This window comes from Perca fluviatilis, chromosome 1 (assembly GCF_010015445.1).
Source record: "Perca fluviatilis chromosome 1, GENO_Pfluv_1.0, whole genome shotgun sequence".
In the NCBI taxonomy this organism is placed as follows: domain Eukaryota; kingdom Metazoa; phylum Chordata; class Actinopteri; order Perciformes; family Percidae; genus Perca; species Perca fluviatilis.
Genome location: NC_053112.1, coordinates 15,813,221 through 15,831,054, shown reverse-complemented (window position 1 = coordinate 15,831,054; position 17,834 = coordinate 15,813,221). Strand labels below are relative to the sequence as shown.

At 42.1% G+C, this 17,834-nt stretch overlaps 1 protein-coding gene across 1 annotated transcript in view; it reads left to right on the top strand.

Moving 5' to 3' along the window:
- Positions 1–14,717, top strand: part of LOC120561525 (xylosyltransferase 1-like) — an 83,064-nt gene extending 68,347 nt beyond the window's left edge. The window contains exons 9-11 of the mRNA XM_039804658.1: positions 1,514–1,712; positions 8,307–8,640; positions 13,075–14,717. Of these exons, the coding sequence (XP_039660592.1) occupies positions 1,514–1,712; positions 8,307–8,640; positions 13,075–13,397 (856 nt within the window). The 3' untranslated portion in view covers positions 13,398–14,717. The remainder of the gene's footprint in view (positions 1–1,513; positions 1,713–8,306; positions 8,641–13,074) is intronic.
- Positions 14,718–17,834: the final 3,117 nt, after the last annotated feature.

Below are 17,834 nucleotides of genomic sequence, written 5' to 3'. Positions count from 1 at the left end.
GGGTCAGCCTCAGTGTGAGACTGGAGCAAGGGAAAGGAAAAGGCCACAGAGAGGGATTTGGCTCTTTTAGCAGCCCACTGTGACTCGATTGGAGAGGCTGTGGCGTAAAAGCCTGAATAGAGCTTATGTGCAGGATACGCCCCGACCCCTTCTCACAATGGCAGCCACATCTCTTTTGGGAACGATGAGGCCGGGGGGGTGCGGGGACAAGAGTAAAGGGACGAGGACAGAAAGCAGGATGAAAGAAGGAGAGGAGGGCAGAGGAGAAAAGCAAAGAGGAAAAAGCAGATGGGAAAATAGAGAAGAGGAGAAAGGGAGAAAGGGAGCAGGAGGGGAGGGATTGTGCTCTGCTATCCTTGTGGGTGTAAATATTTGCTGTTCTGCTTGTCAGAGTAGCATTTACCGGGACGGGTTGACTCCTGGTCCTTTAGTGGAATACTGATGAGGCTGTGGGCACTAGGGAGCAGGGAGGCACTGTGTGTGTGTGTGTGTGTGTGTGTGTGTGTGTGTGTGTGTGTGTGTGTGTGTGTGTGTGTGTGTGTGTGTGTGTGTGTGTGTGTGTGTGTGTGCGGGGCGCACACGCGCAAAAGAGGGGGAATAAAGGTGAATTCAAGCAGAAGAGATGAGGGTTGAGAAATCTGGGCGTGAAGGAGTCAGGACGTGTACAGAGAGCAGCTGTAGAGTGTTCTCCAGCAGTGCCCACCCTGGCCCCTTTTTCGTTTTTCCAGAAGTCACTCGGGCTGGCTGCCCCGAGGGCTGGCCCTCTGCCACATATGAAGCAACACACAAACAAATAACAGACTAGTCAGAGGGGTGAGACCTTCATTTGGCTTCAGCTGACTGGATTTGACCCAGTTCAACTTTGTTTCCGAAAACTTGTAATGTGTTCAGTGGGATTGTCTGTGTGTTCAGAACTCTGACTAATCTGAATCTGCTGCCAATACAGCCCATGACTTTTCTGTAATTTTCTGCAGCTAGCAGAACGCTGCGGTCTCGACTGTCACATGTCTTCTTTAACCATCATCTCCACTTCAGAACCAGAGCACATGTTGAAGCAGCCAGCACAGAGTAAAGCAATAATTAACAGAGAAGAAGCTTTAATAAACTGTTCACTAGTCTATTACTTATCTTTGATCTACTGCAATAGTCATGTACAAGCATAAAAATAGTAAATGCGTGGGCATAGTAACCAATAAGCAATGCTTAATGGGTATTATCAGCATGTCAACACGTCTTTGACCAATTGGTTTTCTGTTAAAGGTCATTGAATTAATGTTAACCATGTCACACAATCACAGAGCACATTGACTCCCCACTAATCTTCATTGCGAGCATGCATTAGCATTCAGCCACATTAGCATGTCCAAGGCTGGTTCGTTCCAGACATTATCCAGATTAATCTAGATATTCGCCTTCCCTTACACTGTTGGCGCTGAAAAGTGGCACAGAGGGTAGGTCAGCACGTATCAGGTTTGCTAATGGATTCTCGCTCTCTCTCTCTCTGTTCTGCCAGGTACTTCCCCATGGGCCACCCAGTGTCGGTGCATCTCTACTTCCAGTCGGACCAGTTCCAGGGCTACCTGGTCAAGCACCACGCCACCAATCTGGCAACTAGCAAGCTGGAGACCATGGAGACCTGGGTGGCACCCAAGAAGAACTTTAAGCTAGCCACCCCTCCCAGCAGCACATTCAGCAGGTTGCAGTTCGCAGAGGTGAGTCATTATATTAGCCCGCTAGAGGATGGATACCCGACGGTACCCGACGGGCCGGGTGTGGACAGATATTTAGAAATGATGTTCGGCTTCGTGTCGGGCTCGGTCACATCAGCGCGATAAGGCATTTGTTGTAAAATGGTGCTGCGGCTCCTTTAAGAGAGCTCAGTGTGTGTGTGTGTGTGTGTGTGTGTGTGTGTGTGTGTGTGTGTGTGTGTGTGTGTGTGTGTGTGTGTGTGTGTTGTTTGTGTGTGTGTGTGTGTGTGTGCGTGTGAGTGTGCGTGTGCGTGTGCGTGTGCGTGTGTGTGGAAAGTGGGCAGAAGAGAGAGAAAAGAAGAGAAGAGAGAAAGAGGAAGCAGACGTGTAGATGCGACCGGAGCAGAGTTGGTGGAATAAGTTTAAGTTTTGTACACAGTGTGTGCGGTGTCCAAAATAAACCCTAGACTGAAAAGCCAAGTTCATTCATTTGCTCACCAGAAACGGGATTTTAACACGGACATTATTCATTTTATAACGTCGGCCCTGGAGGTAACGAGTCTCCCCTGGTTTTCTGAAGCAATCAGGAAAGGTTAACCTTAGTAACGTGTGTTTGTTGCCCTGTGTGCGCTGATGCGCTCATCTGTTGCCTTCCTACAGTTGCTTAATAAAAGCGGGCTTTCCACACAAACAAGCGTACATGTGTCATTAGTATGAGAAAAAAACGAGATGTCGGGCTCGGGTCGGGCTCGGACATAAATATCTTAATGCACTGTCGGGCTCGGGTCGGATTTGGTTACTGCTCTGTCGTACGTGAAAAATGCGGCCCGATCCGCACTCTATAGCCCACGTGGTTTAGCATTTATTTTTAATTTACATTGAAGTCATTTGTTTGGCATGAGTCACAAAATTATCAGTCACCCATTGCCAGTGTCAGGAAATGAGTTCCATTGAAAGATTAAATAAGATAAAACTGTATTGTCAGTTTAAACGGACATTTGCCTTGCATCACATGTTCCAACAATCAATCAATCAATTTGTATTTGTCACATGAAATCGTACGAGGTGCACGATTTATCATGAAGCAGAATGTGGCCATCAGATCAGCACATAGAAAAACAGTCACTTGGATGGCACTGGGACTCCAGGATCCAGCCAAGTTTTGGCAAAAGTAAACCACAGCTCCCGACATCCTGCTTTTAAATCGACGGAGGCCAACCAGCTCACTGTCCGATGCCTGCATACTGGCTAGCAGGAAGCCAGCAGAGAAGTTGCATTCGGTGTTCAATTACTCCACGCTTGTCTGGTGCCTCCTCTGATGTAAAGATGAACGGAGAGATGGTCTGTGCTTGTCGACTTAGTTCGGATCGTTGCCATTGGTCGTAGCTGATAGCCACTTTCACCTTTTCCTCTGTGTTTACTCTGATGTTTACATTTGAAAAACTTTGACTGGGATACTGGTGATTGATATCCTGATGAGCGAGGATGCAGAGATGGTCTAGCTAACTTGAGCTCATCTTCTCCAACTTTTCCACGGTGTTTATTCTGATTAGCTGGCTAGCTAGCCCAGGCTAGCAAAGTTAGCAGGAGACTGGCAAGTTGATTTCCCCATCCTGACTCATAGCCACATGCCATCACCATCCAACGTCAACCACATAAAGCACAACTAATGTTAATAAAATAGACATGTCTGCGTACATTTTGCGCAGCTGACGGAGAGGCGACTGGATAAATCCGTGCCTTCTAAATTAGATCTGGAATTGACAGAATGACACAAAAATCAGCATAAAAACATCTGTGAGGTCACCCTACAGCATTCATCACAAACACATGATTGAAACACACAGCTCTTCAGGATATAATTAGAGGTGAGACAGCTCATTGCCATGGTGGCTTTATATTCATTGCAATGGCGACCTTTCCAAGACTCAGAGCAGCATTGTGCATCCCCACACAATTAAACTGGTGCCTGTAATGGCCTTGTAAAATGTAAATTGATTGAATTCATCCAAGTTTATAGGGATGAGCGCTTCATGTGCTGCTTATTTGTTGTTTCCTAATAGAACGTCTTTTCACCTTCACACTGGAACGCTTCCCTTGATTGTCTTGTTATGTTAATCTGTGTTTCTGTTTACCACAACGCCTGTTTAGAATACAGCAGCTCGGCTGTGATGTGACAGCCACAGAGTGTCTTTTTAAAAAGGCCAAAATTAACCGAGTGAATGTAAATTGTCTCTGGTTTATCATGCACAGCTTTGTAGGAAGCAGAAATGGCAACAAACTTGAATGAATTTGTTTGTGCCCGCGGACCACAGTTGTACACCTGGACACGCCTTGACCCTGTTTTACAGCTTCCAGCTGTCTGAATGTGAGTTCAAAAAGATCCAGACAGCCATGCGGGTCCCTGTATGTGTGCGTCTACCCTGTGAAACCGTGAGTGACAGAGACGTGATGTGGGCTGTGGCTTTTATCTGGATGCTCAGCCTGAGAAAGCGTTCAGTGTCTGGCACTGTGCAGTGGCTGTCAGTTAGTCAGTCTGTCCACCTGTCATTCAAAACGCGAGCAGAAGGAGACTGAATAAGACGGCACATCGTAGCAACGCTAACTGCGCTTTTTCTCATTTTAGCAGATATGACCCATTATACTAAAGCTATACGCTGGAGTTTGCCAGATAAACCATACTGTATGGTTGGCTTAACAATGTGTTCCCTGTCCTCCTTTAGATATAAAGGAAGACAGATATGTCTTTCTTTTCACTCCTCTACTGCCGCCTCCCAGCTGCCTTTATAGGCCTTTTTACAGCATGATTTAGTGTTGGACCACTTACTGCCCACACAGTTAAAATTAGTATTTCACCTCAAGTCAGACTTGACATTGAGAGGCATATTACTCTTTTTTGAACAAATCTTTTTCAGTAGATTGAATGACTTTGACTGATGGCTTAGTCCTTGCTCTACCACAGTGTACATACATATTGTGGTAGAGGATATACAGGGGGTGACAAAATAACAATTTTATGTATTCCAGTACAGCAACCTACGGCCTTGAATATTATGAACAAGTGGAATCAACATTTGTCTGACATAGTCTCAAAATACTGTGATTTGAAATGTGGCGGACTTGGAATTTAATGTGACTGCTTCCTGCCTCATCTGTAAGGAGAAACTTGCTGTTCCGGATATAATTTCAAAGGCTATCTGTTTCCAGTCTTTATGCTACACTAAGCTAAACAGCTGCTGGCTTCTTGTCTATTTTACAGAAAGTGGTATCGAATTTCCAATCTAACTCTCGGTAAATAAGCGAATAAGCACATTTCCCAAAATGTTAAACGATTTATTTAAGTCTGTTTTGATGCCTCACAGAAAATGTCCTGGTCTCTGTCTTGCGCTGTCTGTTCGCCAACCTTCCTTTCTAATTCATCGCTCCACAGTGTATCTTTATTAGCAAGCATCCAGCCGTCTTACCCATAGTCCCTCAGTAGTGTAAACGTGTCCCGGGGGAGTCTTCTGGTGCTGCTGGTGAGCACCTGTTTTTGATTACCCTCACAAAAAGTGCCACTAATAAGCCTCTGAATCAGGCCTACAGGGGCATTGATGCCCTTTGGTTTTAAGCGGGGCCAGATGTAGACTAAGGCTGTCCATGCTGCTGCCTGATTAAATTGACCTCCTGTCTTTTTTAATGTCGGTGTGGGCGCCAGCAAGCCGGCAACGTGCAGAAAAGGTCTTCAGGGTTGCCAGGTCAGAAGAAAGAAATGGAATAGAGGTGGATTATGAAATGGGAGCATTTTATGTTTTCTATTACTGGTAAATCAGGTATAGAATTGAGCAGAGGATAAAACATATAATATGACATGTAATAACATGTAATATGGGTAATCAATACGAATGATGAGTTTCTCCTTCTGCTTGTCAGGACAACAGAGGAGGGTTAAATCTGCTGAAATGAACAGTTGTTGACAGTAATTGCTGGTTATGAAGGGAAAATATGAGTAATTGGTTCAAGTGAGTAAACAGTGTGAGTAAACAGGCCAGTAGAGAGATGGGGGGAAAGGGGGATAGAGGTCACAATGAGGTTGCCAGATCAGCATTACTTCTACAAAAAGCATGTCTTTTTAAGTATAGCTATGAGCAAAAGAATGTTATTAGCCCCCAACTTGGTGAGTGGTCATGAGGCTTGATTGGGTATTGGTCTTAAGCCAAAACTTATTGGGGAGAAGGAGCAAGAGACAGGTTGAGTGTGGAGGTCATGGTAAACTGGAGGCTGAGGCTGTAATAGGCCAGAAGTTAATCCCTGTTTGACCCACTCTCAAACTGGAAGAAAGGATTTCTTGCTACTGGTGGCTCCGTCTAGTACCTGCAGATATTCATTTAAGTTAATCACCAAGAGAGTGAAACTTTAGTCACAGAAAAAATAATTACAAAACTTTAAAGCGATAAACTTTGTAAATGTAGTTTCTGCAAACTTTTAGCTGATGTAAATAGTAGTGCAGTGTATTTGAGTGGGCATAAGGACCTCAAGCTCTCTGCATAGAAATACAATAGGTCAATTTACAGTACTATGCCTGTGCGTGCAGTATATTCCATATGTGTGTGTGTGTGTGTGTGTGTGTGTGTGTGTGTGTGTGTGTGTGTGTGTGTGTGTGTGTGTGTGTGTGTGTGTGTGTGTGTGTGTGTGTGTGTGTGTGTTGGTGAAAAAGTGAAAAGCCACTCGTCTGGCCTGAAACTGCTTGAAAAAGTGGAACTTTTTTTTGGCACTGCCGCACCATTTGTACATTATTTATGTTGCACTTTACAGTAGTTGTTGTTTGTTGCCGAATGTCCCCTCCTACAGCACCCACAGCATGTGAACATTGTCAGAATCTCCTGCTGACAACTCTAACTTTAGTCTGCCTTTTGCAGGCTCTCTCCCAATACTCCCTTTACTTCTTTCTGGGGCTCAGAACGAAAGTGCTGCCAATCAATTGGGGATGTAGTCTGTGCCAGTGAGTCAGCCTTGAATAAAGTGATGAGCTACAGAGGTGCCAGACAAGAGAGTTGATTAGTAATTTAAAGAGAAAAGAACCAAGGTCCAAGGGGCAGAAATGGCAGAGGTCAGTCCAATAATTGAGATGAAAGTGAGGTGTCTTTTACGGTTGGCCAAGACAGACACACACTGTCTCATTTATGCAAGTAATGTCTATTTATACTGTATATCGCAATCTCAATTCTCAAAGGATGAAATACAGAGTCAGTTCCAGTCAGCCATTGATCGTCCAGCAGGGTGAGGTTGTGTTAATCAGCTACCATTGTAAGGATGAGCGCTTCCTAAAGCCGCCATCCCTCTCCCATTTCCCAACATCTTTCTCTGTGTGTGTGTGTGTGTGTGTGTGTGTGTGTGTGTGTGTGTGTGTGTGTGTGTGTGTGTGTGTGTGTGTGTGTGTGTGTGTGTGTGCGTGTGTGCCCCATCTCCCCCATCAATCTCGATCGTTCCATGTGTCTCATTTTGCATACCGCACGGTTTTGCAATCTCTGCGATCCAATACACACAGATCACTTCAGTTGCAGTCTTGACCGCAATGAAGGCATTAAAGGCAATTAGCTGTACTTTTTTTCGGGGGGTTCTCGATTTCATTCAAATTCAAATCAAGTCTCATATTGTTAAATCATAAGTTCAAAAGACACGACATCTCAGTTTAATCAAACTAACAAACGTGTATGCTAAATGTTAATTATGTAAGCCTACAGGACGTAATCATCTTAAATTGGCTCATTGTTCCACTGGCAGTCCTCCAGTGTGCGGCAGGCTGGCAGCTAGTTCCATGCTCTGCAGCCAGAGACACTGTATGTCTCATAACTCACCAGATATATATTTGACTTTGGCATTATCTGTTACATTTTTATATTCAGCCTATTTATCTCAAAATGGTCACAGAGAATGCAGCATTCTGGGTCTTTGTTGAAGCACTGAAACCTCATTTTTATGGAAGTTTGCTCCCAAGACTCCCTTTCTTTGCGTCAGAAGGCTGTGTTTGCATACAATGGCTGTATGTACAGTGTCTTCCTCTGTTTGGGTTTCTTTTCTACTGATGTCAGGTTGTAATCTTCTCCACTGTAGTTTATGTTTAGGACAAATAATGGTGTTCATTGCCCTTCCTTCACTCTATCTCTCTGAAATGTGTTCAGAGCGTAAACAGACATGCATTTGATCTTTACCCCTAGGGCATATGGTCCTCAGCCTGCCTCTCATGTTCCTTGTCAAAGATATACTCTGGCATACAGTACCAGCGACTGTGGACAAATAGACTGTAACGTGCAGGATGAAACAATCGGGCTTGTCAGCTTCTGCATATTATAACATTATATAACGGCTGTGCGGAGGGTTGGGCTGGAGTGTGCTGCTGTTTAGTGAAAAAGTAGATGCTGAAGATTATTTCCCTTGATAATTCAGTGCAGATATTGGTTGGTCGTAAGAGTATGGTCAAATGGTAATGCATGCACAGCGTATGTTACTTATTTCTGTTCACTGTGCACATGCAGCATCCTCTCCTTGTCTTTCTTATCACCTCATTCTGTCACTCACTCCTGTCTTCCTGTTTTATTTCCCTCTGATTTCCTTATTCTCTATTTTTTCCACTCTCAGATCGGTACTGAGTGGGATGCCAAAGAACGTATGTTCAGAAACTTTGGCGGCCTAATGGGCCCCATGGACGAGACAGTGGGCATGCAGAAGTGGAACAAGGGTCCTAACATCACCGTCACAGTTGTGTGGATCGACCCCACCAATGTCATCGCGGCCACCTATGACATTCTGATCGACGCCAGCGCAGAGTTCACACACTACCGCCCGCCGCTCAACCAGCCTCTGCGGCCCGGTGTGTGGAGCATCCGCATCCTGCACCACTGGAGCCCTGTGGCTGAGATGCACTTCCTCATTGCCCCGTTGGCCTATAACAAGCACCAGCCAATACGACAAGGTGAGAGAGAGATTCAAACAGCCATTTATTGTAGCTTCATCATAACACAAAATGACTTATTATTATTTGTACAAATAGCCTTGCCAGACTTAATGCACTGCTGTGCTGTTCCTTAACAAATAATCATTCATCAAAAAAGTACTTACAGTGTTACTCTGAATGCTAAACTCTCTGCTCTTCATGTCAGAGGGTAATGTTGTTTTCACTCTCACTACATTTATCTTACAGTTATAGTTACTAGTTACCAGTATATTAAGATTTTATATAATCCACACACTTGTCCTAAGATCTAAAAGTTATATTTTACAACGTGAACAAAAAGTGAAAACACAGAAACAGTCACTGCATTGGGAAAACTTTGACCTGTTTTAGTACAACTGGTTTCATTAATTTTCTAAAACAATTCCATTATTTACTTGATTTTAGGGCATTGGGCTCCTTTTATTTTGTCTTCCATCCAAATTCTCCCATTTATTTATAGAACATTCTAAAGGGGATTTCTAAAAGATTATTATAAATTATCTAACCACACTGGCATTGACGCATTATTTTAAGAAGAAAAAAAAGACTCAGTAACTAATTGATAATAACTTAATGAGATGGGGTTTTCTTTTTGTTGCAGTGTAAAACATATGATCATAACATGATTTAAAGTAGTTTAAGTTAAAGTAATATTAACTCCACCTTACATTGAAATGCTGAAGGTGAATGCACATGTAATAATAATAATCCAATAACATAAAATATCAAAACACTATGAAAGGGGCCACTCTGGAGAATGAGTACTTTTACTTTTCATACTTTTACTTAAATAAAAAAATTGAATGCAGGACCTTTACTTGTAATGGAGTATTTGTACAGTGCAGTATTGTTACTTACATACTTCTTCCACCACGGAGTGTATCTAATTTTGGGGGTGGGGTTTGAGCTAGTTAAGCACTTTGGTCAACTATTGTTGTTTTTAAATGAGCTATATAAATAAACTTGAACTGAACTAATATTTTGTTGTGCACCATAACTCGTTAACAGTTCAATCCACAACAGTCTGACAGTCTGAGCACAAACTCAGCACTATAAGCATTACAAAGAAAGTTATTGCAGAGTGGAGTTGAGTACATAGTTACTTGTACTTGTAATAAATGCATGATGGACAAGCTCATTTTAGCGTTGAATCTTTACTGCAGATCAGTAGTTCATATACAGGATGTTAGAAAATGAAATTACAGAGCTTGAATACACATAGTGGTTATGCTTGACAGACCAACATAGTGTCACAGAGTGTCTTTGCATTCACTGTGAAGTAACGATAGCTAGTTTAGGTGCTCTAAAATGTCTGCAGACCCACACAGCCTCGTATTTGCATTGATGCCCTTTCTAATCAAGCCTCTGGGCCTCTGCAGAGCCTGGTAGTTTGTCATCAAGTCACCCTTAATAACCCAGCGAGCTGCTCATACACACCAAACAGAGTGTTAAACAACAGCGCACTTAGCCCTCCAAAAACAATGACACAATTAAATCAATCAGCCAGCATGGACAAGGGGTAAGACTGCATTGTTGCAGCCTGTAAGCAGCCAGTTTGCTCTGAAATCACATGAGAGTTGAGACGCTAGCTTCGGCATAATCGTGTCTTTCTCCTTTTAATAATCTCACTGAGCCGTTTTAATGATGGAGACAAACAACAAATAAAGTTACAGCTTTGTCTTCGACCTGAGTCTCAGCGGGGCTGTTCGGGGTCTGTTGTGCGTTAAATATTCATCTCTGGGTTTTCAGCTGTTTAAGTTAATTATGCTCTGGCTTCCAGGCCCCTGGGTAGCTCACCTGGTAGAGCAGGCACCCATATGCAGAGGCTCAATCCTCAACGCAGCAGCTCAGGGTTTGAGTCCGACCTGCGGCCGTTTGCTGCATGTCTTCCCCCTCTCTCTCTCTCTCCCCCATTTTCTGTCTACAGCAGTCCTGTCTATTAAAGGCTAAAATGCCCAAACAATTATCTTAAAAAAAAAAAGTATTGATGTGTGGAGAAATGTGCCAGGTACTAATTTTACCGTAACACATTTATTTCCATAGTGTTGTAGCTCAGCTGTAAGATTAGTAGCATCAGATAGGGTCAGTTGCCAGTTGTTGGATTCACTGGTGATTTGTTTGTGATTCATTGATTCAAATGGTACAGTATGGACTAAAAAATAGAAACACTCCTACCATGAAGTAACACAATTCAGCCTCTAACCCAAAATACTCTGAATCAACACCTCCTTAAGTCAGTTTTGACACTTTTGAAGTAAAAGTACATAAGTCTTACCAGCTACGTAAATTCACTCGGAAGTATCAAAAGGGAAAGTACTCATTATGCGGACTGCCCATTGCAGAATGAGATTATTATACTACTATATGTGATGTTGTGGGATTACTGTGTAGCAGCATTTTACCGTTGTCAGAGTGTCACTTAATATGCCGTGTTTAACATGGTTTGGTTTTTAAAAACTTAATCTCAAAAGTAACTACAAACTCTGATCATCATTAATGTACTGGAGTAAATATGGGCCTGTCTTACTACTGTGATTGCATGCTTACAGCAAGACTATGTAACTTTTGAATTTAGAAATAACCCAGTCTACCTCACAAATGAAAAGTTGCATTCATAAGCAATAAAATGCACCTTTATTCAATTCAGTAGACCTAAGAATATTCCTGCTACAGCCTCACTTGGTCTGGTATGACAAGTAGCATATAGTGGCTAATGTTAGCAGACGGTAGATAGATATTGCTGACATTATTGAGTCAGTTCACTGACTCTATGACTCTTCTAATCCCTATGTGCTACTGTTACACTAGGTTTTAGCATTTAACAGATAAACACTTTTATCGCAAAAATAAAACATAGCAATCCTCACCAGAAATAAGTGGAATTTCAATGTTCCTATGTGCTGTTGTTGCCACTTGTGGCCACAGTGGCTGCTGTTCAGCAAAAGTGTTATTCACACTTTGTATCGGAACATGTGATGGTTTAGATGCTTTCTAGCCTTGTGTTAGACTGTGTATTAAAATACCAATGGATTAGGGAGTGGTAGTGGGCTCCAGTCATATATATGGGTGTTTGGGCTACCCTTGGTTTACATTTGGGCCTTTAATTCAATTTCAATTCAATTTTATTTATAGTATCAAATCATAACAATAGTTATCTCAAGACACTTTACAGATAGAGTAGGTCTAGACCACATTCTTTAATTAACACAATAAGAAATGGCTTATATTAAAGGTGCTGTAGGTAGGATTGTGAAGATCCAGGACTTAGCTAAAAAAATTGAACATCGACAACTTCTCAGTCCCTCCCCCACCTTTCTGCTAAAGCCCAAAAAGGTAATCTAAGCCCCTCCCCCCACAAGGGAGAATGAATGACCTGCTTCATGTAGTTCTACTGGAACATATGGTCAGTTTCAGCAAATATGACAGAAAGTTAGTTTTATATATACTGCACCTTTAAGTAGGGTTAAATCATAAACTTATATTTTATAATTTAAGGATACATAATTATTAGATCATTAGATAGAGTTATCTACTTTTTAAGTGGAGTTTATAGTCATCATGTAATAATCTCGTGAATGCCTGTCTTACTGTGGGCTGTAATGTGTGCTTTAGTCTTAACCGTTCCATCCACCCGACTTTAATTTACTGCCATGTCTGGCACCAGGTTTCACTCCTACTGTACATGCAGTGCCAGTAAAACTTTATGACAAGGCCTTCCACCCGCATTGGTAGCAGCAGACTCATGCGCACGCACACACACACACACACACACACACACACACACATAGAGACAGAACTCGACACCGATGCACGACTTCATACTGTAACACTATCTGCTACCACAAAGCCAGCTGGCATGGTATGGACATCACCTTGCCTGGTGGAGCGCCTTATGTCTGAATGCGTCTTTTCTGTCACCAGTGCATGAAAAGCACTGATGTGTGCTCAGCCATGCTTAGAAAGGATGGCTAGCGCCCCAGTTAGAGTACCAGTGAGGAATTTACAGCTCCAGTGGAGCTCAGGGTGGAGGCTGTGTTTCAAGGGGAAGTTGTGTCTATGTTTTCTGTCTTCCTGCCCGGTTTGACCTTCATGGGAAGAAAGAATGAGGGCGCGTCTGACCGTTTCCTTAAAGTCAGCATTGCAGTGGCGTGACATACCACATCAAAGAATGGAATTTAGGGTGTCAAGTCGTAAAAATCAATCCAAGTTAATTAGCAACCAAGCTTTTAAAATAATAATAAAGCAAATCACATCCTCTGCTTTGATATTTTACCATTCATGTCTCCCTTTTTGTCCTTCTCTCCCCTTCCTTTCCATACAATTCCCTCCCTTGACCACTTATTATAAATTTTTCACACATCATCTATCTCCTTCTCCGTTTTCTCTTTCTTCCTTCCCACGTATGATCTCCAGAGGATACTCTGAAGCTTCACAACGGGCCAGCGAAGAACAGCTACATGGAGCAGAGCTTCCATGGCCTCAACCCGGTGCTCAACATCCCCGTCAGCCTGGGTTACGTGGAGCAGGCCAAGAGGAACGCGGCCCTGACCGGCCCAGAGCTCGAGCGTTGGTTAGACAGCCTGGTGGGCGAGTTGTGGGAGGCTGCCGACATCTGCGCCGTGGGCCCTACAGCCTGCCCTGTCATGCAGGCCTGCCCTAAGAACCCTTGGAGCTCCCTGAGCCCAGACCCCAAATCCCAGCTGGGAAGCCCGCGCGCAGACGGGCGCATCAGGTAGCAGCGAGGCCTCCAGCTGGACAGGAGGCCACGGCACAGGAGATTCACTGTTGATTTTTATTTATTTAAGGGGTTTGCTGCAGGTGGAGAAAGGAAAAGGGTTATTCCTCTGTCTCGGGAGAAGAGGGAAACAAAAGAAAAAGTGGATTTCCTTGGGAGGTTGATGAGGGTGTCTGGACAGAAAACGGGGAGAATGATTTTCAGATCCTCCCACGGGGTTCCTCCTTTTAGGGGATTATGCTGGCTTTGCTATTTCAGTTTCTCAGTGTATTTATTTTTCTTCTCATGGCTGAGTTTTACTGTGATCAAACGTTGCAATTTTCAAGCATTTATTTTGCTGCTGAATGAATTATGAAGTCAGCTTCTAAAGCCCTGCGCGGGGCACAGCGGTCATGCGACACTGGTAGCAGAGGAGGTTCTGCTGCGAAAAGGCCTTAGCTGTAAGACCAGAGGAGGTAGCCTGATACTGAATTAAATGTTCCACATAAACAAAATGTGATGAGATCTGAGTGTTCAGATACACCCAAACAGTCGAAAAGATTGTTTTGATACAACACAAATGCAGCACTATTAAAAGCAAATTTCCTGTTTATGGAGAACAAATATTTTAGCATTATTAAAGCTAATTACTGCGAAACTCTTTGAGTTTCTGATAGTTCAGTGGCTCAGTTTGTAAATCAGTAGAATATATCAGTAACAGCAGCCCAACTTCTTCTAGTTCAGTGCCTGATCAGGATGTGGAACTGTTGTAACCATCTGCTGCAGTCTCATTTCGTAAATATGGAAATAGAGAAATGCAAATACAGAGGCCTTCTCAGAATAATTAAACCTATTTGGATTATGATAGAAATTTAATGTAGACATTTTAGTGTTCTAAATTCATAAATGCTTCATTTGTGGTTGTTGTACAATAGTATTTTAAGACTTCACATAGTGTAGGTTTGTTTTTAATAAAAACCCAGATGTTTTTTTTACAGTAAAAGGCAGAGGGCGTCTTAGTTTTCTTACAAACCTGCCTCAAACTTGAAACACAATTATCTCAAACTGACCTTAAAATACTCATCCTCATTTTCAGCGTCATCTCTTTTACTTTCTTACAGTCATTTCGATGACACTTTATGTAGAACATTATTATACAAGAAGTCTCAAAAGTTGTGTGAATGAGGAGGGGGGAGGGAAGGGGGGTGGGGGGTGAGTCCATGAGTCGCTATTTATTTATAAGTTTATATTAATACTGATATTTTTAGTCAGTGACTAAATAACTGCGACGCTGCCTTGGCAGCATGATAAATATTTTTTTGTATAGAAAGCCGCCTTTATTTAAAAAAATTAATTTTTTTTTTTTTTTTTTTTTGTGTTAGTCAGTGTTGTCCTGTCTGAATAGATCTTCTTGTCTTGGTTTCTTACATGGCTGTTTGCCAAGTGCATCACAAGAGAAAGCCACCCTGACCTGTGAGGTCAGAGTTCAGCCACCGCTAACAACCTCACCAAACAGCGAAGGTGAACAAAAACACTTTTCACAACCCGAACACATTGGACACCGTCTGGATCGAAGGAGAAACTGTGCTTTTTTTTTGTTGGTGTTTGATGGTTCCTGTCAGTTTCAGAATGATAGTGAGTGGTAGTGATCTTCATGCTGTGACAATATTGTACAATTTCAAGTGACTATTATATCGTGTCTTGATTGCAAAATGCATAATTTATTAGATCAACTCTATCCAAGTACTTTTTCTGCCATCAAGACAATCCCTGGACATTTGAGACAAGTTAATCACTCTGAGGGTAGCTCTGTACCACAGCCCATCCACAACAAGAGGTACGCTCAGATATTAGTTTTACTTTGAAATAAGTTTCATCTGAAGCCAATTAGGAGCTCAATCTGTGTTTCTGCACCGGCTAATTAAGAGACATTACTGTTCATAAATGTCAAGTTCACCTTGCCTCTATGTGGGATGTGTCAATTGCTATCAGTCCTTCCCTCTCAAATCTACACGGTTTCGGAGGTTGGGTTGTAGAGAACAATTTTATTTTTTTTTCTGCTGCCACCTTTCAACTTATTGTGCCACCGTGCTCAGAACAACTACTTCACACAATACATAATATTATGTAAGCTCAATGACAGTTTTGGAAAAAGGTGAATTAAGTAAATGTAACTCAATGTGGAAGTCCTATTTTGCAACAAAATTATTAACAAATGACGAAGATGTACATAGGTATTTTGTATTGAAATATTGTTTCAAAGGTATTGTACGTGTAAATACAGATGTGGTAAAATGACATTGAATTATTAAGATTTTTTTTTTGACGTGTCAATAACTGGACACAAAGAGTGAATTGATGGTGTTTATTGATCCAAGTACATAACCTCTTTCAGTGTTTTTGGACAACAACCGTGTCCTATTTGCCTCTCAGAGAAAATCACATGCCAGATTGTTGTTGTTCTTGCTGGAATGTATTGTTGAGCAAATGTTGCACAAACTTCTCTGAACTGACGTTTCCCCCGTTATTTTGTTCCGGGGAGGCTCTGTGTGCCTTAGCTGACTTTTAGAACCTTCTCTGTCCATCAAAAGAAAAACCTTTATTTTATTTGTTTTTGACCTTATGTGAAGAATACCATGAGTTTGTTGAGTGATTCACTGGTACTGCAACACCAAAAAAAAAAAGATGTCTGCTGTTGTATATATCATTAGGCCTTCTGTCTTCATCAACTTTTCTTTTTTTTTCTTCCCTTTGAGGGATTTGTTTTGTTGTACTTGACTGGCTTGTCTTACTTTTCTCTGACTGCTTTTTGAAAATAAAAGTCTATGGAAAAACAGCTCAAACATTTAGCCTGCTGAGGCATCTTTCCACTATTACTCTGCTATTGCTTATTAAATACAAGTTGCTTTGCAAATATAGTCCAAGTCCATTTAACTGGGTAATATAATGCATTTAAGACCGCGTATTTTGTATTTACTCACACAGATCATTAAACTTGAATCTTATTTTATCATTTTAATTTGTTTCAACTCGTTGTACTGTATGTCTCAAAATACCAGTGCTTACAAACAAGGCAGGCTTAGCAAAATATGATTTTACTTACATTAAAGCTGCACTGATTAAAATATTTATATTAACAATGGATCCAATTATGTGTAATGCCAAATGGGTTGTTAGTAGTAATGCTCATAGGGACAATCCCACAGAGAAATATCATCCAACTCTGCTGTTCCCCTCATCTTTAAAGAGCGCTTTAGCGTCTTTCAGCTCATTGTTTTGGTTTTTACAGCCCACAACTTTGCTGTTTGGGTTCAGTTCTATGGCTCTCATTGTTTCCAGTTGTAGCAGGCAGCTGTTTTCCACAACAACAAAACCTAATAAACTCACTCTACACCCCCTGCGCAGCAGTAGACAACGGACAGTCTAAGCAACTAGCTGGTGAACATAGTGAACATTTAGCAGCTAAAAGGAAGATATTTTTTCACTTTTCACTTTCTATACTATAAACTCAATACTTTAGAGATGTTCCCTGAAGTCCAATCTCTATACGCCTCACAGTTGGAAATCATTTTGTGCTTTACCCATCACTTCATGCCTGAAGTATTTCCCTCAGTCAAACTGAGGTAGTTGAATTGTTAACTGTGGGTACAGCTAGTTGCTCCCATATGTTTTCCACCAAATTAGCTTTAACAATTGTCCTCTCGCAGAGATTCTCACCCGACGCCCACTTCATAACACATGCTCCCTAATATGTGGCCACAGGGAATTTCAAATGAATGATGACTTCCTATAAACGGGGCAACCAAAGTCATTCTAATTACCCATAAATACAGCTATGAAGAGCAGTTACACTTGTTTTTATTACAGTTTCTGAGATCAATTGCATAGACGTGTCAATAGAGAAAGAAATCTTTGTGTGTGTGTGTGTGTGTGTGTGTGTGTGTGTCCCAGAGGCTCTGTATCACAACACATTGTCTGACAGCTCTTGATCAAAGGAACACTGATGACAGTGGCAACAGATCTCATTTACTGTCCCTTAAGACTTGGGACAGGCGGTCTAATTAGTCCTGACTTGCTCTGCTGTGTGTGTGTGTGTGTGTGTGTGTGTGTGTGTGTGTGTGTGTGTGTGTGTGTGTGTGTGTGTGTGTGTGTGTGTGTGTGTGTGTGTGTGTGTGTGTGTGCGTGCGTGTGTGTGTGTGCGCGCATGCACCTGCGTGTGTGTGTCCGTGTGTTTCCTGAGTAAGCAAGTAAGTGACAAAAGCAAAAATACATTGCGTGCAGAGTCACATGAATGTGTGGGCGCGCCAGTTAAGGCAGATGTAAAAGAAAATTGTGCGGTCTTGTTCACCTGTGGCAAGAGGAGAGGTATTATGTTTGTTCGACTGCAATGTGAAACACTAAAAGCTATCCTGCTGATGTTTGGAGGAAATGACACGGATTAATGTCAGATAAACACCCT